Source organism: Miniopterus natalensis, chromosome 5, assembly GCF_054644295.1.
Source record: "Miniopterus natalensis isolate mMinNat1 chromosome 5, mMinNat1.hap1, whole genome shotgun sequence".
Taxonomy (NCBI): domain Eukaryota; kingdom Metazoa; phylum Chordata; class Mammalia; order Chiroptera; family Miniopteridae; genus Miniopterus; species Miniopterus natalensis.
Window position 1 is genome coordinate 35,653,473 of NC_142085.1, and position 26,455 is coordinate 35,679,927.

Below are 26,455 nucleotides of genomic sequence, written 5' to 3' on the forward strand. Positions count from 1 at the left end.
AAAGAGTTTGGTGATTTAAAAAAATGAAAGAATAAAATAAAACCAGGAAACTTTTTGTCAATAGCTTTTTTGATCTGCTTTTACTTCATAAGAGAAGACCCCGAAGTTAAACGATTTTATGTTATAAAACTATAAATGATTTTATGTTATAAAACTATATCTTATAAGTTTTAAAATAATCTAGCAATCTTATTACATTTACTTTGATACTATAATCCAGGTAATTCAAATAGCACAAGCACACACACATCCCAGGCAAATTATCACAAATGAGATTTTACTCTTCATCAGATTTTGAGGGGATTATGTATAATTCTGTTCTAAAATAGGCACACTGATGATGTAACTTGAAGTCCAGTTGTTGAAAATTATAAACCAAGGACATTAATTATGAACCCTCTGTGGCTTAACCCAACAATCCACAACAAACAACTGATTATGATGTTTAAACAATACTAATTTATCTTTAAAAGTCACAGATGGCAGCAGCTGAAAACCATGAAAAGCTCATGGTGGATAACAAACTATTCTTAAAGATTATGGGATTTCCTACTGCCAGGTGAGCACATGCTCAGTAAGTGTTTGCCAACATTTCGTAGAAGCCAGATGCCACTGTAAAATATTGACTTAGTCTTTAAGAAAATCTAGTAACATGCTAATATAAAATTACAAATGCTATATTTAAAAAGAAATCACTTGGTATATCACTAATAAATAGCTCTTATTCATAGTAGAAATTGAAGTCTAGGGAGTTGTTTGTCATTTGCTCCTAAACCATAGAAACAACTTTTTTTTTTCTTTTTTCTGATAGCTTGTTGCCCATCAGGAGGCCCATATTTGAGAATCATTGTTTGAGAAGGAGTTCCGTGATCACACGCTCTAGTATGAAGCTCCCTGGCTCATACAGAAATAAAACCATGATACATTAAGTCACTCAATAATTCAACAAAAATAGGTCGAATGCCCCCCACCCACCATCGTTAGTGTATTAGGCTCTCAGAATAAAAAAATAAATTGCACAGTTATATAAAAAGTGTCATTTATGCCTTAAATATAGTCTTCCGAGGGACACCCACGCACGGGGATGTGATTGGAAGAAATAATTGTTCAAGGTTATTGCAATTTTTGTTCCCAATACTGTTTCCCTACTATAAGGAATGCAGCCCATATGGCCTCTTCGGGAAAAGCAGATGAGGGCCCCCCTTCTCTCTAGGGAACTAATCCCATGCTGGAATGCCTGGCTTGACGCGCTGAATGAGAAATGGATTTTAGGTCCTATTCTTTCATTGGACAAGTGCTCCTGCAAACTACAACCTGCACAACCGTACACAGTCCAATGGGCTCTCCTTTCTCATCCTTCAGGTTTCAGTTCACATGTCTCCTCCCCAGAGAGGCATTCTCTGGCCAGCTTATTGAAAATCGTTTCCCCAGCCACTCTCCATCATATCACTCTATTTCCTTCTTTCACTGCACTTTCATTACTTAAAATCATCAGGTTCATTTTTTTGTTTGTTTACTTAGATATTATCTGTCTCCCTATCTCTCCACAGTGCAAAAGTTCCAAAAGAGCAGGGCCCATGACTGAACACCAGCCCCCTAAACAAAGTGCCTAACAAATAGTAGGTGCTCAATATTTGTTCATGGATCAATAAGCAAAGGTTATACAAATAAAGATGAGTGGATAAAAAAGATGTGGTACATTTACATTATGGAATACTATGCAGCTGTAAAAAAAAAAAAAGGATCTCTTACCCTTTGACACAGCATGGAGGGACCTGGAGATTATTGTGCTAAGTGAAATAAGCCAGGCAGAGAAAGACAAGTACCACATGATCATACTCATTTGTGGAATCTAATGGACAAAATAAACTGATGAACAAAATGGATCCAGAGACATAGAAGCATGGAACAGACTGAGGGATCTCAGAGGGAAGGTGGGGGTGGGGGGTGAGGGTGGGGAGAGATTAACCAAAGAACTTATATGCATATATACATAATCCACAGACACAGACAATAGTGTGAAGAAGGCCTGGGGGGACATCTGTAATACTTTTAACAATAATTTTTTTTTTTTTAATTTAAAAAAAAAAAGAATGAGGAAATCCTGCACCATAGAAAGGAAAAAGAGCATGCAAACATAAGGAAGCAGGACCTGATTCAGAACAGCACAGTCAATGTCAGAACACAAAGTAGGAGGGAAAATGTCAAGTAATAAGATGCCAGTGGGATGTGGAGGTCAGATCGTCAAGAAGTTTGATGTCATCCTAAGGAGTTCAGCTCCATTGTGAGGGTTACGCAGTTCTTGACGGACTTTAAGAACAGTGGCAATATCAGATTCGGATATTAGAACTGTCTAATGACAATGTAATTGTATGATTTACAGAAGGGGAAGACCAGAGGCAGAGCGACCAGTGATGGAAGTATTGAAATTATCCAAGCAAAGCAAAGCAAACACTCAATGAAGATGGCAGTTGTAATACGAGAAAAGGAGATTACAGGTATAATTAAGATGTAGAATTGCCCAGTTTTGGTGACTGATTGAATGTGATGGTTAAAGTAGAAAGAATGACATAGGACTTTTCCCTGCATTTTGGCAAGGGTGACTATGTGAATGATAGTGCTTTGGCCATACTGGCCCCATTAGCATCACCATACACCCAACAGATGTAAGTGGTACCACGTGGAACCTCAGGGAGGTGGTTATCATGGGTGCAATATCATGCCAATGTTTCCTCAAGATTCCACTGACTTGATCAGAAGGCACAGCTACCTTTCTGAAAAACAACTCAGCTGAGTCAGCACAGGCAAGATAAATTTCTAGTTCTCAGATTTATGACTTTCTGAAATGTTCTCTTTTAATTTTCAATTTTATTCATCTTTGAAAAATAAGTATATTTTTCTACTATAACCTTGTGAGGGAAGCAAATCAGGACTCTGAACCTTTTGGTAGGAAGTGTCTTTGAATAGGGACATCAACCGCTTGATGAGATCAATGTTATATCCAGCCATAGGGACACAATTGTTATTGAAGTTGCTAAATTACCAGTATTAATTTGTAAACTGTATTATTTAATGACACAAAATTCTATACTTCTAACCAACATCCCTTGTGCTACTTAATTTCTATGTACCTCCAGTTCCTCTCTCCACCAATCTCAATTCTGCTCTCCACTCCAGGAGGCTGACCTCTAGGCATCATATTATACTCCTTTTAGCTTCCAGTTTGTTTTAGTCAATAGCAAGCACTGATAGGAGATTCGAGAATGAGGTATTAATCCCCTCCTGAGTCCTGGATATTTGGTTTCTTACTCTAAGGGGCGTAATCCCTGTTAGGCAACCCTCTCCAATAGGGGGCCACAGTTAGTCTTGAGAGTTCTGGTAACTACTCCCTCTCTCCAAGTTAATGGGTAGTAAGAAGCACACACACACCCACACTCCAGCCCTCTACCCCCTGCCCCCAACACCAACACCAATTCCTAGGGCTCTATGGAACTTTAGTGTCCCTTATTAGCTTCCTGACACTCCAACCACACATGTATAATGCTATCAAATTACCCCACTGGAGTCATCTGAGTTTTTGCTGTAACCCTGAACAGGTCATGCAGTATGTAAATTTCAAGGGTCAGGATCACTTCCCTTCTTTACGTCCAACACACAACTTTATAGGCATCATGATTTCTCCTAAGACAGAGTTGGAGCTTGGGATAATAGGACAGATCCAAGAAGAGAGGAAACACGACAGTAGTAGCAAGTCACTCAATGAAGAGTCGAGGAAAAGGAAGAATTGCTCTGGTAGGGAGCAGGCACGAGAACACATGTGACACTGAAGACAGAAGGAGGGGAGGCAGGGTGGTGTTCCTACTCTCCTTCAGATTAGACACGAAGGGGTCTCTCCTGTCCCCACTTTAAGGCTGGGCAGCAGGGAAGGGCCTTGCCTTGGATCCCACGACGACAATCCTGAAGCCTAGCTCTCTACCTTTTTCATTTTGCACTGTAGGTTCTTTAGAGCTAGAAAATTTCTGGCTGATAAAGGAAAAAGGTCACACATACTGAAAGCTGAATGGGAATGTTCAGGAGGAAAATAAATGGATGACTCCCAGTAGAGGACCAAATATTAAATCCCATCTAATAATTTTTGTAAAAAACTAACCTCCAGTAACTCAATCATGCCAATTATTTTCATGGGCAGAAAAAATATGTATATTTTTTGACACCTGTTATTTCAAAGCTATCCCTCAATGCTCAGCGTAGGAGTTCAGAGTAGGTGCTCTAGAGCCAGACTATCTGATTTGAGTCCAGTTCTGCCTCCTACTCACTTGGGAAAGTTTTTTAATTTCTTTCTTCCTCAGTTTTCTCCCCTGCAAAAGTGGGATAATAATAATAAAGCATCTATCCCCAGGGTCATTGTCAGAATCACATGAATTATCATATGTACGGGGTTAAGAACTCAATAAATGTTGGATGCTAGTATTAGTAATAATGCTAAATTGGAATTTACTGCCAATTTGTATCTTTTCCTAACAATGAGAATAAACTCTTCAGAAAATAGGGAAGGAAGTGCACCTGCTGGTGTAAAGGTAAATATCATTTATTCTTGAAACTTGAAAATGTTGTTTATCTTGTGGGCCTGGATGAGTAGTTTCTACACACAATAATAGGCCTTTCATTGTGTTTTCATATTTTCTAAGTTGTCCAAAGTACTTTGCAAACACTCTCAGATTGATCAGATGAAATATTTTTAAACGAGTAGAAAGAAAATATTCTGTCTTTTGTATGTTGTTTATAATCAGCCAGGGGAATAAATTTACTTAACAGTTTTCATGACGAACAGAAAAAGCCAGGAACCTGGAGAAATTTGTCCTTTAAGTGGGTAGCCTTGGGCATTTTCTTCCTTCACTCTAACCCAGAGACCTTTCCTATCCCACTCCCAAAGAATGTGTCACCCAGGTTCATCACACCTAATTATCGGATGCTCCATCTGGTTAACACCTGTGCATTATCACTGGCGACTCTCCCCCTCAGAAAATAAGCTGAATGGAGGGATTTCACTAGGGAAGCCAAAGAGTGGGGAAGATTTGAGGCAGGTGGGTTTTTAGGTCCCTGCAACCACAGTGTGAGGGTGTCCTCCTGTTGCCAGAGATTTAATGAGTGGGCCAAATGGATCACTCCCACATACTTATACAGAGAGGCCTCTCTTCTGTGGGCTGCACTTGTCACACAGAACATGAGGGGAGGAGCTGGGAGCAGGGAGCAGATTTCCTGAGACTATTCAAGCAAGTTGAAAACAATCCACAAAGGTATAAACACACCTAGCTTTACTCAGTAAACATGTATTTATAGAGTGCTAGGCAAAAGTCATATTTTAAACTACATTATGGGAGCTCTCAATATAAAAACATATCCTTTTATAATATCTTTTGTTAAGATACTATTAAGCTCATTTGTCTCTTGGGCAAATCTGTTTTCATAAATAATATTTGTTTAGAATAATATAGACATGAAATAAGTAGCAAATTAGTTTCAGTACATAGATCTCTGATATTAGTGCATTTACTTACTCAGAAAAATAACCCTCTCCCTCTTTAAAATGGCAATAGAATTTAGTGCCATTGTATCTAAAGGTCTTTAAAAAGCTTTTAAATATAAGCATACATATAAGCAAATTGTCGCTATATACTTTCAAAATTATGCTAACATTTATCTAATGATAATTTTATCCAGTTTTGGAATAACTTTAAAGCTAAGAAATAAAAAGTCAAGACAATAAACAAAACTCCAAAACTCGAGACTTAATTTTATATTGATCCTGACTATTGTTAATCTAGAGGGGGGGGGGAATGTGAGTGCGTTTCTGTTGTAGCGAGGATATTTAGTTTTACAAATAAACAGAAGTTCATCCAGTCACATGGAATTAAGAATCCAGTTAGATCAATGTAGTCATCCCAAGATTTTCATCACAGTTGAACTCCAGATTTTCATCACTTTAAACACAGAGACAAAACATTATTAACAATCAATGTTACAACAAAATTAAATCTACACAAATGAGAATCGCACCATCTGCCCTTTTGTTCAAATTTCTATAAAACGGGTCATGTGAATCTAAAATCACTCTATAAAAATTTGGTTTTGGCCAAGTGAAGTTCTTTTGTGAAAGACACTACCCTCCGGCCCTACTGAGCGCTAAACACAAGCTACTTATTTTGATACACCCTGCTGAATTCAGACAATGTTTTTATGGCATTTTGAAAAATTACTGAAGTTGAACTTTTTACACAGTTGTCTAACAGAATCCAAACTTGAAGCCCATTTTCACTTTGAAATCAGAGCTATTTGCTTTATCATTCGCGTCGTCACTGCCACACTGGCTGTCTCAGAACAAACAGGGCTTTCTTTGGATCTCTATGCATTCTAATTCTTTGCCAACTTTTACAAGCCTTCTCCACACATGCAGAGAGAGATCTGCAGAAAATCCAAGTAACAACAACAAAGAAAAACCTTAAAAATAGTATCTTTACTTCCAATTAGTCGTTGATCATCAAGTAATCATAAAGTAGAAGATATATTTACAGTCCATGGAAAGGCTGCTCTGTTAAAAGCCTTCAAAACACATTAGAACTGATAGCAGCAAGATAAGTCATTTTTCTGTTCTTATTTATACAAACTCCCCGAGTCTCTGTAGAATTAGATTACTTTTCACCTCCATAGAAGAACAGGAGCATGCCTCCTACCGCAAGATGCATCTTGGCCGGTTCCAATCAAGGATTCTGTGGTATCAAGGAAAGTCACAATAAGCTGATCACTTTCAAGGGCTGTCACCATCCACACTCAGTAAAACCTATAGCCGAAAGCTGAAAGATTGTCGAGTTCTCACAGCCCTTGTCAGATTAGTCAAGGCTCTACAAATGTCCAAACCCGGCTTGCAAGATGCTCTTTGCAGTAACACTTAGAAATGAGTTTACTGCCAAGTAAGCCTATTAACAAATAAAATGCGCATGGACTAGATAGAGTAACTAACAGTTGCTTAAATCAAAACAGATCTTGACTTCCTTACCTTCATACTAGGAAGCATGGTAGCTTTTGGTTTTGTTTTTGTTTTTTATAAGGGGGTACTGAAGTTTGTTCAACAGCAGCAGGCCCTGCTCAGCCCCCTACTCCACAGGGAATTAACCGTCACATTCCAGCCCTGTCATCAGAACAATGAAAGGTGAATGTTGTGCAAAACAGCTTGGGACCACTAACTGATGATGTCATTCCTCCCTTATATGGTTCATTATTGTGCAGATTTACTTTGGCCTGTGAAAAGGGGTGGAGCTGCCCAGGACTGGAAGGGGAGGCAGCCCTTGCGGAGCGGAGCAAGCGGACGGGAATTGTGCTCTACACTGAGGCACGAGCGCTGGGGAGAGGGAGGAAGTTGAGGAGGAAGAATAAGGTTAAAAAAAAAAAAAAAGATAGGCAGAAAATGTCAAGTGGGCCTCACTCCCGATTTTTCAAACCAGCTACACTCTACACAGTTGTATTCAGTACAGGCTGGAATTTCAATAAGGAGCCCACCAGAGCCTCATCTATGATTCAGCCAACAGGAAGGGATTCACGGTTCAACCAAAGTGCTGGTTAATTTATGTGTTATCTAAATGAAAACACTACTGTGGGCCACAGAATGCCAATTACCCTTTAGTTGGAGGATCAGTGTGTCTTTAAAAAACAAATTTTAACTTGAATTTCTTTCCTAAAAGTGTTTTTTTTAATTTCTAATAAAGTAAATATCAATCTTTAATATCCTTCATAAACAAAAAAGCTCTTTGGGGTCTTTATTTTTTAGATTTAAGGGGTCTTGAGACCAAAAAGTAAGGAAACCACTGTGGTTCATCCCCAGCGTGATGGGTACATTTCTTGCTCTGGCCTCATAAGGTACCAGTACAAATAGCTCCTGTGTAAGGCCCCGGCTGGGCAGAGGTTTTTGTCCTTTATAGCCTAGGAAGCTGATTTGTGACCTGTTGGATTTGGACTAGTTAACTTGTTTTCTCTTTTTTTCCATTTTATTTCTTTTTTCTTTACTCTTTTTTTTCTTGTTTATTGTTTTTGTTTTTTACTATTTTCCTTTTTCTTATTGTTCTCTTTTCTCATTTTTCTCACATTTAAAATTTTCTTTCTCAATTTTTCTTTTATTTGTTATCTTCTCCTTTTTAAATATTTTCTTTATTTTCCTTGTTCTTTTTCTCATTTTTTAAGACTTTGTTTTTTAGTATTGTTAGCATTGGCATAGTTAGCATTGTTTATCAGTATTATTAGTTACCATTGTTAATACAGTTAGTATAGTTGGTATTGGCATGGTTAGTATAGTTAGCATTGTTTATTAGTATTGTTTATTAGCATAGTTAGTATTAGTTACCATAGTATAATTAATATTGCTTGCTAGCATCGTTAGTAGGCATACTTAGCATTGATAGTTAGTATTGTGAGTTAGTGTAGTTAGCAAGTCACCATGTCTAATGACCTTGCGGCCATCCCTGACAAGGAGGAGCCCCATATTGGCCATGATGAATTCCTGAACACCAGTGGCCAGGGAACCTTTGCCAAGGTGAGGTTGACCCAGCTCATTCTGACCAGGACAGAGGTGGCTGTCAAAGTCATTAATTGGCGGGGCTCCTCTAGACTTTTTCAAGCAGTCCACTGTAAGAAGGGCTTGAATCACCCAAATATCATAATGTTATTCGAGGTGATTGCCACTGAGGAGACATTATTCCTCATTATGGAGACTGTGAGTGGGGGGAATATGTTTGATTATCTGTAGGACCATGGCAGCCTGACTGAGAAGGAGGCCCGAGCCATGTTCCAGCAGCCGGTATCAGTGTCACCTGAAGGGCATTGTCCACAGTTACATACTTTCAGATGATGAGCTGAATGTAAAACTTGCAGACTTTGGCCTCAGTGGTTAATTTATATCGGCCATAAGCTGAACACCTCTTATGCCATCCCAGAGCTCTTCCTGCATCAAGTCTATGATGACCCCAGGGTCAATGTATGGAGCCTGGGGGTAGTTCTGTATGGGATAGTGATGGGGACTCTGCTGTTTTTGTGGGAGAGGACTTTCAGGAACTGATGCAGTGGGTACTGAGTAGGTACTTTCACACCCCATATTTTATGTCTACAGAATGTCAAAAACTTAAAAAAGGAAATGATCCTTGACCCCAGCAAAAAAAGACTTCTGGAAGGTATAATGAAGGACCCATGGCTCAACATGGACCAGGAGGAGGAACTCAAGTGTTACCCCAGGTCACGGAGATAATGCCTGAAAAAAATAAAATAAAACTAAAAGGTGGTGTATACATACAAGGAATATTATTTGGCAAAGACGAATGTAGTACTAATACATTCTACACTGTTACTAGACCTTGAAAATATTATGCTAAGTCAAAGAAGGCAGTCAACTCCTCCACCCCCCACACACATATTACATAATTCCATTTATATGAAATACCCAGAATAAGCAAACTATATACAGAGATAGAAAGTAGATTAGCAATTAACTGAGGCTGGAGATTGTTGAGTAATGACCAGTAACTGCTAATGGGTACAGGGTTTCCTTTTGGAATTAGTGGTGAGGGTCGTACAATTGTGTCAGTATGGTAAAAGCCATTAAATTGTATACTTTAAATGAGTGAATTGTGTGGTATATGAATTGTATGTCAACAAAGCTGCCATATTAAAAAAAACAAACAGCAGAAAGTACAGCAGTGATTTTCCTGGGGCCCTTCTCCCCTCCCCTGCTCTTCTCTTCTCCCATGTTTGTGGGCATTCTTATTAAAATATTTTATTCTTCCAGATTTTGTAATAAACTTGATGCTCCAGAAAAGTAAAACAATAAAAAATCAGGAGAAATTACTTAATCCCCTGGATTCAGTTTTCTTATCTATAAAATTGGGATAACAATAGCAGTAATCTCATGGTTTACCATGAAGGTTAAATGAAGTAACTGAGTGTTTAGGCAAGTGCCTGAAACTTAGTATGTAAACAATAAACCACTATTTTTGAGAATCATTAAATGGTAAACTATTGTATAGGGCCATAAAAATTACCTAATTCAACTCTCTCTTTACATCATAGGAGAGAAGCCTACAGAATTAAGTCCCTTGACGCCTACCTATGTCACTGCTCTTTCCACTACACTATATAAATTCTCATAAATTATACTGCCTTGTTTAATGTTTGAAAAATTGCAGAATCTCTCAACAGTGCTAACCAGGGTCAGGAGGTAAACAAAAAGTCAACTCTTTTCATACCAGGAAACTTTAAAAAAGGAAATAGGTGGGTGACTGTGTAAATGAAAATTGAGATCCCTTGTATAAAGGCTATTTCTTTTGTATAGATCACCCCTCTCTCCCTGCCAAAGTTTTCTAATTCATCACTTTCCACTCTTCAAAGAGCCTGCTAATCAAGTATTCTCTTCACCTTAGAATTCTTGGTTCCAGAGGTGGCTAGAGAGGCCATCCTTCTTAAACAGGCTAAAAGTTTATATTTTATTATTTTCTATTTCTCCCCCAACTCCTGGCAACAACCACTTTTCTAATTTCTGTTTCTATGAGTTTGACTTTTTTTTTTTTTTAGATTCTACATATAAGTGATACCATGCAGTATTTTTCTTTCTCCATCTGGTTTATCTCACTTACCATAATGCCCTCAAGGTCCATCCATGTTGTTGCAAATGGCAACTTTCCTTCTTCCTCATGGCTGAACAATATTCCATTATATACATTTACAACGTCTTTATCTATTTATCCATTGATGGATGCTTAGACTATTTCCATATCTTGACTATTATGAATAATGCTGCAACAAATATCTCTTTGATATCTTCATTTTCTTTGGACATATTCCCAAAAATGGGATTGCTGATCATTTGGTGGTTCTCTTTTTAATTTCTGAGGAACCTCGATACTGTTTTCCATAGAGGCTGAGCCAATTTACATTTCCACTGTCAGTGCACAAGTGTTCCCTTTCTCCACATTCCCGCCAACAGTTGTTATTTCTCCTTTTTTATTATAGCCAATCTGGTAGGTAGGAGGTGATATCTCACTGTGGTATTGGTTTGCATTTCCCTGAAGATTATTGTATCTGCTCATTTTTAATTGGCTGTCCACCAAGGGCCAGGCATTTGTGTTAGGCACTGGGGCTATGGCGTGAACACGACCGGCAAGGTCTATGTCCTGGTGGAGTTCACAATCTAGTGATAGGTGCCCCAAGAAAAGGGAGCAAGAATGTTTTCAAAGGAGGTGTCCTTAGAGACTTTTCCTAAGGCAGGGACACTTGGATACAAAAGATCAAAGAAACCAACAGTGCAAAGAACAGAAGGGGCAGCAAGTACAAAGGTCCTGAAGTGGGAATGCTGCTTTGAAGGCCAGGCACAGAAAGAAGTCCAGTGTGACCAGAGCATGAAGAGCAAAGGAAGGAGGTACAAGGACCATTGGAATGACTGGTAGGGGTAGTTCATTAACATTTGAAGTATCCTTATCAGTAGCATATGCTCCAGAAGTAGCAAAATACAAGGACTAGAAGTTCTTCTAATTAGCTTGGGGATATTAGAAATCATATTTTTATTGGTAAAACGAGTGATTTAAAACATATAGCACCTCCATTCTTATATAAATGAGACATAGGAACCTGGCAGGCTCAGCAGCTTAATGTCCTTGGAGTATTGCTCTAGATGTAGGCCTTCATTTGGTTCTGTGTCCCCCAAACTTAGCAGCAAATTCTATCACCTGATTTAACCAGAAAATCAGCTGATCCTGCAGCTAGAATGTTGCTGCACCTGCCTAACTGAACCTTTCACACTGGGAACTTGTCAGCATGTCTAAAGGACAGGGGGTTGAAACTTCACCAAGCCTATAAGTACTGCTTACTCATAACTGTACATGTAGCGAAATTCAGAGAGACTTGTTTTCATCATGACATATCATTTTTCATGAGTTATCAATATCTTCCAATAAGACATGACAGGTGGAAAATAGCAAGTTGACTTGGCCGAATTTGCCACATTGTGGTAAGGAGCTGGATTTTATTCTGAAGGATCTGATTACATGACTTAATATGTAGAGAATGTACTTGGGGGCAGGGAGGACAAGGGTGGAAACAAGATGTCTAAAGAAAGCTATTGTAGCAGCCCAGACAAGCAGTGTGATGGTAACTTGGATTAGACTTTATCTTGGACTAAGGCAGTGGCAATGGTTCTAGAGAATAATGAACACGTTCGAAATCATTTAAAAGCAGAATCAATACACCTTACTGGTGGTTACATTTGGAAGGTTGAGAGAAAGAGGGTCAAGGATGATTGCTAGTCTTTTGTTTGAGTAATTAGATAGAAATACTGTTCTTTGAGATAGGCAAAACTGAGAGGAATAGATTTGCAGGAAGTAATCAAGAGTTCTGTTTTGGACACATTAGTTTGAGAAATCGATTAAACATCCCAATGGGCTGCTCAAATATGGAGACTCACTCAATTACTATTTACTCAATGAACTAAATATTTTTATTTAAAAAGTATCAGTAATATTCTTTTCTGTGAATGACATACAACCAAATGGATGCTCTTCTCTCAAACTTTTTAGCTTATATTAACTGAAATATGTACTCCAATGTAATATAATGCCCATGGGAAGTATTAGTGTGGTAACGAGCCACCAAGGCCTAAACCCACTGTTGGTGGGGTTCTTCTAAGACAATCATAACTTCTTAGAGTGCTGGACCCAGAGTGTCCAGATCCCATCATGTCTTCTCACAATTGCTCCTTATTCAAATGGATCAAGAAAAGAAGAGATAAAGAAGACATGTTTCCTGAACATTTCTGAGAAAGATCTAGTTCAGCATATGGCAAGTGGGATGTTTCTCAATGTGTGGGTGATTGCTGGTGTTGCCAATTCAATGTGCTTTCATTTCAGAAGACTTTTTTTTTTTTTTTTGCAGCGAAAGAGGTTATATTCCAGGACTGTGAGAAGTAGATGCATTGGGGTGGCCTGGAGTAGACAGGCAAGGAGAAGAAAGTCATAAGATATGCTGGAAGTGCTGTACTTGCATTCCTTCCTTGGGGCAAGAGAACATTCTTCCAGGATCTCTCTGTAGGTTTGGTAATGGTGCATTACGTCTGGGCAGTAGTTCTTCACATAGTTATGCCTCCTTCCTTGGGAGAAATATAATCCAGAACTTCTCAAATGTTACAAATTCCAGAAGTCAGACAAATCTGTGAGCATTGGAAAGCCGAGCAAATCAGAAAGTATTGGAAAGAGGATGGTGGGTGTAGTTTAGTGGGCAAAGTTAAAACACTCTGATGATTAGAATACAAGATTTGGTGACATTGTAATAAATGACAAAGCCTAGGTAGACTAAAGCATTCCCCCTTCTAACAGCACAAAGGATATAGAGCAGTCATAGCAGTCATTTCCAGCTTCCTTTACATTTCAGATCAGACATGTACGTCCTTAAGCATTTAAGAATAAAATAAATAAAAGTAATTTTCAGTAAACTCATAGGATATTAGGAGCTGTGCAAGAAAATCATTAAGGCACAACATTTCTGAACTTAAGAGGAATAAGTTAAGTAAAGTTGACCTCTAGTTTGTTTGCAGTTGAAGCTCACATTTCAACCCCTGAATATTATTTGAGTAGTTTCTTGGCTAAGAATTCGCATTCAAGAGCTGAATATGTTATGCATTGAGCATGAAAGACCCAAACTTTGATTAATCTTTTCTGTTCAAACTTTTCACCACCATGAAGTACTTTCCAAACACAAGCATTCTTGGAAAAGAGTGTACACTCTGTCAAGGAGCCAGAAAGGAGCAACCTCCAAACACTGAAAACACTACCTTCCCAAGTTCCAACTCCCTCCCTGGAGTCCAGGATTTGTAATGCTAATCTGAGTACCTTCTTCCATCCTGGAAAAAGGGAAAAATATCAGAGTAATGGAGTTATTCTCTGTGGTGCTAAGAGACAACACATTTTTCCAGCAGTTTCCTTTCTTAACTCGTGGTGTATGAATTTGTGCTAAGACAACATTTGCCTGGTATTTATTGTGATAACAAATGCTGCCAATTTAGGGCAGCATCCCCAAGCTTTTTCATTTCAGAAGAAGAATCTCACTTATTACTTTTCAATATCTGACTTTGTCCATGATGCTGAAATAAACCATTAGCTCAATTAAAAACTTGATTCAACTAGTTTGGAATTTAGGAACCAAAAACTCCCAATCAATTGCTGGAAATTTTCACTCTTAATCCAGTTGCTTTTGCAACCTGAATTTAGTTGTTTTCTCTGGAACTTATACATCTCACTAATGCTTTAATGAATTTTTAAAATTTTTACTGATATTAGAGAGAGAGGAAGGGAGAGGGAGAGAGAGAGAAGCGTCGACGAAAGAGAGAATCATAAATTGAGTATTATCAGTCGGCTGCCTCCTGGCCTCGTGCATGCTCCCTACTGGGGATCAAGCCTGCAATCCAGGCATGTGCCCTGATGAGGAATCGAACTGGTAACCACCTGGTGCATGGGACGACACTCAACCAACTGAGCCACACCAGCCAGAATAATTAATTTTTTAAAAAGCTATAGGAGACTTTGGTTTTGTATTTCTGACATACAGAATGCCTGTCAGAATTGATCAATTGTCTGGCATAACAGTTTCCTGGATCATGATTGACAGTGTATTGATAGACCAGAAAGAATGAAAAAAGTAATTTGTCACTACAAGGCACTAGTTATTCACTGTATTTCACTTGGGTAGACACTGAGGCTGTAACTACTGACTTAAAGTTTGCCTGTTAAAGTACCATGATAGCCCTGGCCAGCTTGTTATTTCCTAATGGTTTTTACTATGTGTTTCTTAAAACTTCTCATCTGCTCTAGTTCCTGGGGGCTCTCTGATTAACAATGAAAATAAGCATGAATTTTTATTGGCATACATATGCTGCATCAATAACAGTCAACATTTTATCTAAAAAATATACAGTAAATCTGCACTACACTTTTAAAATGAGTGAATTTGTACCTCTTCTCCATTTAATGGCCCACAATAACTTCTGTGAAAAATACATGCATTAAAATAACTCCTCAGTTTGGTACACTATCAGATACAATTCTTCAGACTAGCTTTTTCTTTCTTTCTTCCTTTTTTTTTTTTTTTTCATGTTTGAGCAGTTTGTTTTATGCAGCTTCTGGGAAAAGAGAATAATTATTCCTTAGGTTATTCTAATAAGTCAATCTAAGTTCAGTTTAAATTTATATTCTCTTTAAGATATAAAATGTGTTGTGTCACTTCTTTTTAATTAATTAATTTTTTTTGAATATATGAAGTTATAGAAATACAGCAGTATTTATGATCGCCACAAAGTTACCATAGTAGTTTTTCTTCCAAAGGATGCCTATAGTTATCATGTATTTTAATTCCCATAAAATTTTATGTGGCTAAAAATCATAATATTGCTTTTTTAATAGAAAGTCATCATTTTCCAGCTATATATTTTATAGTTATACTTTATTCTTCAAATATAATTTTTATTACATAGGACTTATCAGTCATTTGGAAACTTAAAAAGTCAATGTGAAATCTTCCCTTAACGTAAACCACAACTGTTATATTGGTGGTTCTCCTGAAATAGTAGAAACCAGATAAGGCCAGAGGGAAATGATGCTAACTAAAATATGGTCAGTTGTCCCCCATGTTTACAAATAAATTATCTGCACTCTACATAAAAATAACTATAATAATAACCATTATTGAGAGTCTCAACTTTTAAAATGAATATGGGGTGCAGCATCTACTTTAAATTTATGTATCTACCATAATCTATTTCCAGAATTGCTATCAGCTCTATTGATCTGTCAATCCATGTACCAACACCACAATATTTTACTTATTGTAACTTTAAAATGAGTTTTGTTTCTGGTAGAAAACATTTCTCCTACTTTTTGTTTTCAAAATTTGACTATTCTTGTATTTTCATATTTGACTATGAAAAATAGTCATATTTTTATAGTACCTTTAGAATCATTTCATTTAGTTCCCATACTTAAAAAAATATCCTGATGGTATTTTTATTAAGATCAAGCTCATAGATTAATAGCATGAGAGTTTATGTTTAATGTAGTTTATATTATTTTGTCATTTAAGAATATGAAAACTATTGATTTTTGAATATTGATTCTATATAGTTTGTACCTTGACAACTTACTTTATTGAATTCTCACTTTATTGAATCGTTTATAGTATGTTTATCAGTTTTCTTTTTTTTTCCTTAATTCTCACATGAGGGTATTTTTTCCATTGCTTTTCAGAGGGTGAAAGGGAGGGAGCAGGGGGGAAAAAGAGAGACACACCGACAGGTTGCCTCCTGCACATGCCCCAGGAGTGGGCGGGGAACAAACTTGCAACCTAGGTACATGCCCCTGACCAGGAATCAAACCCGAGACCCTTTGGTATGGAATCTAACCACTGAGAACACCAGCCAGGGCCATTTATCCGTTTTTTCTGAGTCTACCTACAATCTAAATACAATATCAACTATGCCCAAATAATAGAATTCATTTTTTCAATACTTTGCATTGTTTTCAAAATGTCATAGTTTGTTAAAATGTAAATTTTAATTTAGTGAAACTTGCATAGTTTTCTTGTTAGTGTTTAATAAATATACAGGTAAGCAGAGGAAATTATTACTTTTAGGTATTCTATGCTATGCCTGTAAAAGGGGATTTATATTAATTAACTCATGAACATAAACAACTCTACAAGATAGGTACTCAGTTATCCTCATACTATCGACAAAGAAACCAAGAATCAGAGGGATTCGATAACCTGTCCCAGGTTACAGACCCGAAAGTGGCAGAGACAATTTGAATTCAGAGCTATCTTGCTCCAAATGAAATGCAGGACACTGAGAAAACAACTGTCTCCAGGTTACAGATTTTGAGGGGGTTCAGCACCAAGTAGCTAGAGTAACCAAAGGAAGTAGTTAACTGCAGTTGAAGAGGTTAGACTTAGCTCTGAAGGTCACAAAATATTTTTAAGCACACCACCAGTACTCTGGAACAAACCACAAAACCACATTATTTGTCCTTAGCACATACATATGTAGATTGTTTTTACCAATGTGTGCAGGAAATACAATGATATTCGTTTTTCTGTATCTCTTATCATTTCTCTTATGGGCTCCCATTCCACTTTATCTTAGTTAATTCTGGGTAAGCTCAATCCAGTCAGGTTCCATTTAGTAAATTTAAAGAAACTTGAGTTAAGACAGAGTCTCTTGAGTTAACTCTAGGGCTTCAGAACCCCAGTTCTGGAGTTGGGGCTAAGTTCTGGGACCACCAGGAAGGTGGGTGGGAGGTCATCCAGTCGTCATCCTCCCACATTGGCATCCTCTGAGAGGCACACAGTGGTCTCTAGTCTCAGCTGTTAGTTTGCTCCGGTTGCTGATCTGAGTGGGTCACAGCTCTGTCCTCTTGTCCAGCCCTGTCTCATCTATTCCCATGGCTTTTTAGAGATATGGGGAAAGCCTAAATACTCTTTTAGTGTTGCAGGATACTGAAGCCATGTCAAACTCTTTCCATATCAGACACTAATTTTTACTCTATTTTTCCTGAATTATTAGAGGGAGAACCACAAGTTTTGCCATGGCCTTTGCTATGGACTAAACTGTGTCCTCTCAAATTCATATGTCAAAGCCCTAACCCCCTTCCCCCAAAATGTGACTGTATTTGGAGGTACAGCTTTTAGAAGGTAGTAAAGGTTAAATGAAGTCATAAGGGGAGGGCCCTAAGCTGATAGGAGTTGAGGTCTTATAAGAAGACGCCTTATAAAATCTCTCTCTCTCTCTCTCTCCATGTACATGTATGGAGGAAAAGGTACATGAGGACACAGCAAGAAGATGGCCATCTGCAAGTGAGGAAGAGAGGCAATTCCACTTCTGGGTTTATATCCAAAGAAACCCAAAACACTAATTCAAAAGAATATATGCCCCCCTATGTTCATGGCAGCATTATTTACAATAGCCAAGATATAGTAGCAACCCAAGTGCCCATCAACAGACAAGTGGATAAAAAAGCAGTGGCACATATATACAATAGAATATTACTTGGCCATAAAAAAGAATGAAATTTTACCATTTGCAAAGGCATAAATGAACCTAGAGGGTATTATGCTAAATGAAATAAGTCAGAGAGAGAAAAACAAATACCATATGATTTCACTTATATGTAGAATCTAAAGAACAAAGTAAATGAACAAACTAGATAAAGACTCATAGATACAGAGAACAGACTGATAGTTGCCAGAGGTGAGGAGTGTGGGGGGCTGGGTGAAAAAAGTGAAGGAATTAAGAGGTATAAATTGGGAGTTACAAAAGAGTCACAGGGATGTAAAGTACAGCATGGGGAATACTGTCAATAATATTGTAATAAATATGTATAGTGCCAGGTGGGTACTTGAACTATCAGGGGATCATTTAGACAGTGTATGACTGTCTAACCGCTATGCTGTAGACATGAAACTAATACAAAATGATATTGACTGTAAACTGTAATTGAAAAATAATTTTTTTTTTTAAATCAGAAAAAAATAAATAAAATGAGTTCAATCGGCCTGAGCTGAACTGTGACTTTTCTCCGTAGTCAGAGCTTGCTCTCTCCAGCCCAGCGGTCCCTGCCACTCGTGCGACGTGTGCTAAAAAGTTGCATCTGCTTCATTCAGTTAGGGCCTCGCCCTGGAAGCATTAGGATTGAGATCTTTGTAAGCTTTGTCTAGGACAGGTGTCAACTTCTGGTCTAACTGGTTGTGACCAGCATTTACAGAGTCATATGACTAAAAGAATGACAGTTATGTGAGTGAAGCTTCCTCTGTTTTTCTCAGAAGATGCCCCTTCAGTGAATCAGGTACTTTTTCTAAGGAACTGTCTGACAATTTCCTGAAATCTTTCTGAAAGAGAACAAACAACTCGATGATTGGTTCCGATAATAGAGAGACTGACAAACCTGACCACCTCTCTCTACTGGGTTCTCACTCTTACATGTTCAAATTCCAAATATCATCCTCCATGCTCACTTCTCCTAGGACTTTTCCAGAATTAGGGGGATCAAATAACAGGACCGAGGCTTTCTTATGTATTAAAATCTTAAACAGTAAAGTGTGTTTCTTGCCCAATCTCTCTTCAGCCCTCCTTTTCCATGTTTTTCCTTTTTGTGGCCAGTTTTCTTTGATTAGTATCCCACCCCTCTGTATAATATTAGAGCTCTTCCTGGGCCAGGTTATATTGTTCTCCTTCGGGTTCAAATACATTTCATCTAGTTAACCAAGACTCTCAACTAGGTTAAGCCTAAGATCTAGAAAACATCTTCGCCATCCTTTTGTACAATAAAAATGCAACCATCACTGACATTTAGATTTAAATATAATCTAATAGCCTCTGAGGTTGTTTAGGTAGCACGTAGCAGCACTACAAGATCCTGAATCATCAAATATGACTTAATTGGATTTTGTGGTATATTAAGAATTTTTAAGGAAAGTAAAACACATCTGAGAAATATTTTCCATAACAATAAAAGTAAATAAATTCATATAACCTTTGATTAATCAGAACATTTTGTTGATCAGATTACTTGTTTTCTTAGGCATACTTGTTAAAGTTATATTACTAAGACTCTGAAGAGCCTTAGATTAAAGGTTGCTAACTCAATGACCTTAAGAATGAGGCACTATGAAGTTTGGGGAAAAGGTCACATCTGCCTAAGGCCTAGCATTTTTGTACAGGTGGGATCTGGTGAAATGAACTCAAGCCATTTTTTAATGGGCTCACTCATATTTAATCCACAGAGTGCCTAGTTAAGGATGAGTGACATGCTCCTAGAGCTGCAGTGCTGATAGTAGATGTGTTAATATCCTAGATCTTTTAGAAGGATCAACTCCCCTTTAACTCCAAACTTCCAACCCTAGGAAGCTGTCTTTGAGTCACTGATTTCCTGGTCCCTTTAAGTAAGATGTAACATCACTTTTTTCACATTTTCCCTACCTATCCCATCCCCCAACACAAACAACCAAGCTGTGTGGTAATGCTAATGCCACCCACTCAGCCTCCTTCATTTCAGTCACATTATCCAGTAGGAAATGGAATTTGCATATTGCAAGGGTAAGAGATATTGAAAGGTGTAGTTTGAGCCTAGCATTCTTTCAGAAAATCAACTATAAAACAAGTTCCTTCTGTGACTGAGTCTCTGAATTCTAATCCCACTCGTTCCTTAAAAACTTGATTCCCAGCAATGTTCTTGATCAGTAGGATACTGATAGTAGGTAGCATATCTCATGACTAAGCCTGTGAATTTGAATCCAGAACAGAGTGGTTGTGCAGTCCGCGAAGTCATTGTTCAACTTTCCAAGTCGTTTCTTCCTCCATGCATTATGGAAATGAGGCATTTATGTTAATCAGAAAGTAAGAATTTAGAAGTAGAAAAAGTTATTATTATTTTTTTTTTACTGTGAGAAGCTCAGTTCAAACATTGATTCTTTCAATTATCTGTTGGCAGTGACCTTGGTGGAAGGAAGGTAATGTGTCTGCTTTCCCACCTACTAAATAGGGTTGGTAACTATACATGATACAGTTGTGTAAGGATTAAGCAAATATGTGTGCAGCACATTGGGGAAGTCAATAAAAGAGCTAACTCTGCTATTAAACAGCATCTAGCAGAGCCCTAACAGAGTGAGGGCTCAGTTGTTTTCTGCTGATAGGCTTCACCTATCGGTTAATTTCTGCCTGATAAGACTTGATCATTTACACATCAGCAGCAGTCTTTTTCTACAGAGAGCTTTATTATGATCCTCCAAGCTACCAGTGAGAAAAATCAATTTCATTGCCATATTTTAGAGATAAAGCATCTAAATCCAAGAAACTTCAGGAAATTATGCCCAGGAACCAGATGTGAATCTTTTTCTATAAAGTGAGCCAAGAATGTTTCCCAAAATCCCAGGCCACTAGAGCCAGTTTTCAAACTCATGCTCTGCTCACCAATCATTCCCCTATACAAGCAAGTGTAGCAGTGCAGCCTGTCCCATGGGCCACCGGGCCACCAAGCAGATGCCCAATGCCCTGCACGTGGATCTAAACAATACCAAAATGGGGCTTGAAAGCTTCCCCTCCATTCAAGCTCCTGCTCCTGCATTCTCTGCTTTACAAGTTCAGAAATTTCTCTTGAGATGATGATTTGTACTTAAAAACACACACACACAAAAACTTATACTTGGAAGGCTTGCTGCAAGTTTTATGATGATGTAATTATTTATGCAGTCCCAGCTGAGCTTATAGAATCCAAAATCTTTAAAAGTGTATCTACAGTTATAAATTTAGACAGCACTCCCCAATATCATTTACACATGCACACATACACTCCCTTCAAATAATTAAGTTCAAGATCATTTTTTAAATGTATCTGTGCTCTCTCTACACATTCTTGAAGCAGTCCTAGTGAGGTTTAAGATTAAAATCACAAGTCTTGCCCAGCCGGCGTGGCTCAGCAGTTGAGCATCAACCTATGATCCAGGAGATCCCGGTTCAATTCCCAGTCAGGGCACATGCCTGGGTTTCGGGCTCCATTCCCAACAGGGGGCATGCAGGAGGCAGCCGATCAATGACTCTCATCATTGATGTTTCTATCTCTCCCTCTCCCTTCCTTTCTCTCTGAAATCAATAAAAATATATTTTTAAAAAATTTTAAAAATAAATAAATAAATAAAATCACAAGTCTTGCAGTTCAGACAAGGAATAAAGTATAAACTCTAAAGGTAATCTCATGTGCCCAGAATTATGCCTTTAAAGATCAAGTTGGCTTAAAATATGGATTAAACAGAATATAGCATTTAGAAAAAGAACTTTCCTTTACCCAGTCTTAATTAATGCAATAAAGGGTATTTTCATCTTTATTAAAAATAATGCCAGTTAAGCCATTGCATTTTTTCATGCAGTTTCCTCTTTTTAATTTGAAAATATGACTATTTGTAAAAATAAATATGCAGCAAATGATGGTAATAAATTATGATCACAGTCTGTTGACTTAGAATAAAGGAAGCCCAGAAAAATATGTTATCCATTTTAGGCACTTAATTTGTGGGATTTTTATACAAAATGAATTAAACAACTCCTGAAAAGTGAAAAATAATTTCTGCTTCAATAGTGTTTATACTTGCGTGGTCCAGGCCAATGGCCATAATAAGGAGGTAGCTTGGAGGGGGGCTTTATGTATCCTTCCCATAACCACCACTAGCCTTGTATCAAAACTACCCCAAAAAGAATGCAACTGAAGTAGAACATTATGTATCCTAGTTAAACTTGGCTCCAAAACAAGTCCCCAGGCTGCTTCTCCAAGAGATGCTATCTCAAAGCTTCTCCTAACTGGACAGTCTAGAGACACCACTGGTCCTAATGCCGCTGTGTTTATATCCTCACAATATCCACCATTCTGCCTTTTAAAGGTGTTATGTCATAGTTTGGACATAAGAGCATGGAGGTGGGGAGCCCCCCCACACAAAGAAAACATAAAACAAGCCATGTTGCACAAAGGATTCATTTGCATAAAAGTGCTAGACCAGTGCCCTACTTTACACTCTTAATTGAGCTACATAATTTTTCTGGGCCTCAATTTCTCCCCTTGTAGAATGAGGGACTTGAAAGGGCTGATCTCTGAATTCCTTTGCAAAGCTCAGAGCCTCAGATTCCTGGTTTCATCAAATATCTGGATTGCTTATCAACACCTGCTACTGCTCCTGTATGCCTGGTCCCTTTTTGTCACCTTTAACCATTTTTCTGGAAGTGAGAGCCCCTTACAGAGCAGGATAGTTACAGAGAATGGTGCCTAGATGCTACCTTCTGCAGGGCCCTCTGGCTCTGCACCCCTCCCCGCACCATCCCACCAGCAGCAGATGAAAAGCTGCCTGGGGTGGAGACAGCCTGCAGAGCCACAGTCTCACCCAGCGGGGAAGCGGGCTGGGTTTAAGAAGGGAACCACTTGGGCTTATCTCCAGTCTCACTTCCTTCCTTCACTCATGCTCACAGAAGAAACAAAGGTAAATGTTTCCAAAGGAAAGTTCTTGGCTCTGGCACTGGCTGTCCCTCTCCTCTCTCTCCTCTCTCCCCTCCACCCCCCTTCTCTCTCTCTCTCTCTCTCTCTCTCTCTCACACACACACACACACACACACACACACACACTGGCCTGTCTGAGCCCCAGGAACGAGGGGCCAGGCCGCGGGTCCAAGGTCCTGGTGGGGAGAGCTCCCCTGCGGCGTGGCTCACGGGAAAGCAAGCCTTGGGGTCAGCAAACTGCCAGCCCCCATAAGTAGATCTAATTATGGCCGCTTACTTCAAAAGGAGGGTTTAACTCAAAGCAGATTTAGCAGGGCAGCTTCCAAAGGGCAGCAAGAGCCCCAAGCCTGACCTCTGCAAGAATCCCGCAGGCCCCCGTGCCCTGGAACGCAGCAGGCCAGTCACGGTGGACGCCTCAGCTCTCAGAGAAATTCAGAGATACCAACTTAAGTTACCAGAGTCCTAGTGGGTGTTTAATTTAACAAAACAAGTGTGTCAGGGTGTGCCCATAGTGACATACACAGTGGTGCAGTCAACTGATCCGGAAAAAAACATTGACAGTAAAAAATATACAACACTAAAGTATAACCTGTTGAGTCAAAAAATACTATTTCAAAACCTTAAAGTGGTTTGACATTTAAGTGAGAGGCAAAGGTCTTTAGTGGATTCTTATCTAAAACATGAAAATTTGGTGACATATCTTAGTTGTGCTGATCAAAGTATGAAAGGCATCTTAAGATAATTTTTTAAATTTTTACTTTGATTTAAAAAAACCTTCCGCATAGCACTTTGCTCAGACTATACGGTTGTTGTAGTTGTCTTAGTAGAATTAACTCCAAAAAAGGGATTGGAATTGTTCCTCTAGAGTTAGTTGATCAACATGAAGTTAGGAAATAAACACATCTGGGACAGACTCACTGTATAACTGATGTAAAAGTACTGTTTGAACTACAGCACTCTCCATCCTGTGTTATCATTTCAGTTACTCGCACAGAACACAAAAGTTAGGAAAACAAAAAAGGAAGAAAAAGAAACAGCCTGGATAAGTACCGTCTTGCCATCGACACACTTCATTGAAACCAACTCTGTAAGTGAACTGGTGCTACTTCAGGCATTGAACTTGGGGGTGACATCGTAGGAAAGACAGATATATCTGGTTCTGAATGAAATAATTTACAAAGTGGTCAGAAAATATTTAATTCACACAGGTGTTCTTTAAAATTATTTGATTTCAGAGCTTTTAAAAAAAAAGTCACTATCAGACAAGTTGCTACTCTTTTACCTGACTGCTTTCTTGCACGGGACATGTAACTGGGGGTCTGTTGTAGGTATACATAATTTATGCTGCCCTTAGAACTTTGTTTGCAATATCTGTGCTTTACATTGGAAAGTTCACAGAATTTGAGGAGCTGGAGTTTATTCTCACTGTTTTGTTACTGAAAATGTCAAAGTAGACCATCTATTTATTCAAACATGAAACTAATACACCTGAGTGTACGGAGACAGGCTCAAAGAAACTATCACCTGAGGCTATTGTACAGCCATTGTTCTCTTTTCCATTTTTGCCTCCCTAAGGGGTGTGCCAAGTCCAATAATAAGTAAACGTCACCAATAATTTTTTAAATATTTAATCTCTGCTGCTTCATGTTTTCATTTTCTCTCTTATGATGATAGCTTTTCCTGGTAAGTAAACCAATCTGGGAAAACCAGGTCCCTTTTTGGTAGATAGTAAGTAGATAATAAAGCTGGGGCTGGTGAAGCTGTTCCTGAGTGGTTCTGAATTTGTAAGTCCTATACACAGAGCAGACACGCTTGATCACTCAGAAGCATCAGGATTCACGTCACTGGTTTCAAGGGCTCTCAAATTCATATACTTAAGTATGGGAAAGAAAAGAGAATAAGCTAAAAAGAAGATGCTAAAAAAACCCAGGGTAGCATAGAGCTTGGCAATTTGGAGTCGGCTTCAAATGTGTCAATCCTGGCTGAGGAAAACCACCTACGAGGATAGATAAGCAAGGCTCATCACACTGAGGGGTTTGTTTTGTTTTGTTTCACATTGTTTTAAGAGTTTTCAACCCTTAGAAGGTTAAGCAGGTAGTTCTACTCATGAAGTAATCTATACATAACCAAATATTAAGATTTTCTATACTGGTATTAAGATAGGATTCATTTGTTAAGTTTAAAATGTTCCCTTCCTGATTAAGTGGATTTCAATCCCAAAGAGATCAAGTAGGTTATTTCAAATAGAACGCAATTAGTAGAGAGGATTTTCAAATGGAAGTGGTTCATTGATCAAGTTCAAATACAATCTTCCTGGGTTGGCTTCCAGCTTTACAGTGTATGGATTTCAACAACCTAGTGGGGACGTGGAATCCTGCTCACATGCACCCTCCCGCAGATTCACATGCGAGTTCCAGGTAACAGTCTGTCTCACTGTCTACGGTGAGAAACCATTCAGAAATGGAATTAGGCCGGGCACCTGTCTCGGTGTCTCTGGAACAGCCTGGTCCCTGGCAGGAGGGACGGAGCTGAGGGCTGCCGGCCCCCTGCTGTGCCTGGCGGCCTGCACATTACCTCTCCCGCTCCTGCTCCAGCAGGTTGGTGAAGTCGTCGCTCTTGTTCATGTAGTCGGTGTGTTTGTGCTTCTCGCTCTCCAGCTCGTACACCGTGCGCCTGTGGCACTTCTCGGCCAGCAGCAGTTGCTCTAGCATGCGCCGGTAGGTCTCCTTCTGTTTTTCCTCAAGTCTGTCCAGCTGCGTCAGCAAACATGGGAAAGAACTTACTATGTTACTTTATTTGTATTTGACTCTAAATAATTTGTTTACATTGGCCTAGTACCTTATTACCTGACGGGCGGAACATAGAGTCTGGTATTCCCTGCCGTTTCCCCCATTCCATCATTTTCTCTAGGCCACTCGGCTTTATAAACTAGTCAATAATAAGGCTGCAGGAACTTCTGGCCTTCTGGCCCTTTTACTGTGAACATATGTATGGCTCCTAAACTTTCAGGAGGACAAACACTTTCACTGTTTTCGTGAGATGGCACAAACCCTCTAATCAGAAAGAAAGAGGGTGACATCTCTGCTGATCGCAGAGAAAATAAGAGCTCAGCAGGTACATGTGCCAAACTTCTCCCCTGGGAGGTGATGATCGTCATCACAATCTTTTTTAAGGTTTGCATTTCTAGAAGGATACAAAGGACCTGCCATTGTCTTTTTTCAAGAGATGATAAATATAGGGAGGATTTTAGAACTTGTAGAAAGCACATATCTCAGACTAAAAGAGGCCTTACCAAATATTATTACAGGGCTTTGTGCCTATTTCTCTGGCCAGGCTATAAGATCTTAAGGGGT

At 38.7% G+C, this 26,455-nt stretch overlaps 1 protein-coding gene across 1 annotated transcript in view; it reads right to left on the minus strand.

The window, feature by feature from the left end:
• FILIP1 (filamin A interacting protein 1) overlaps positions 1–26,455 on the minus strand; it is a 162,019-nt gene that overhangs the window by 18,060 nt on the left and 117,504 nt on the right. The window contains exon 4 of the mRNA XM_016207372.2: positions 25,677–25,855. Within this exon, the coding sequence (XP_016062858.2) occupies positions 25,677–25,855 (179 nt within the window). The remainder of the gene's footprint in view (positions 1–25,676; positions 25,856–26,455) is intronic.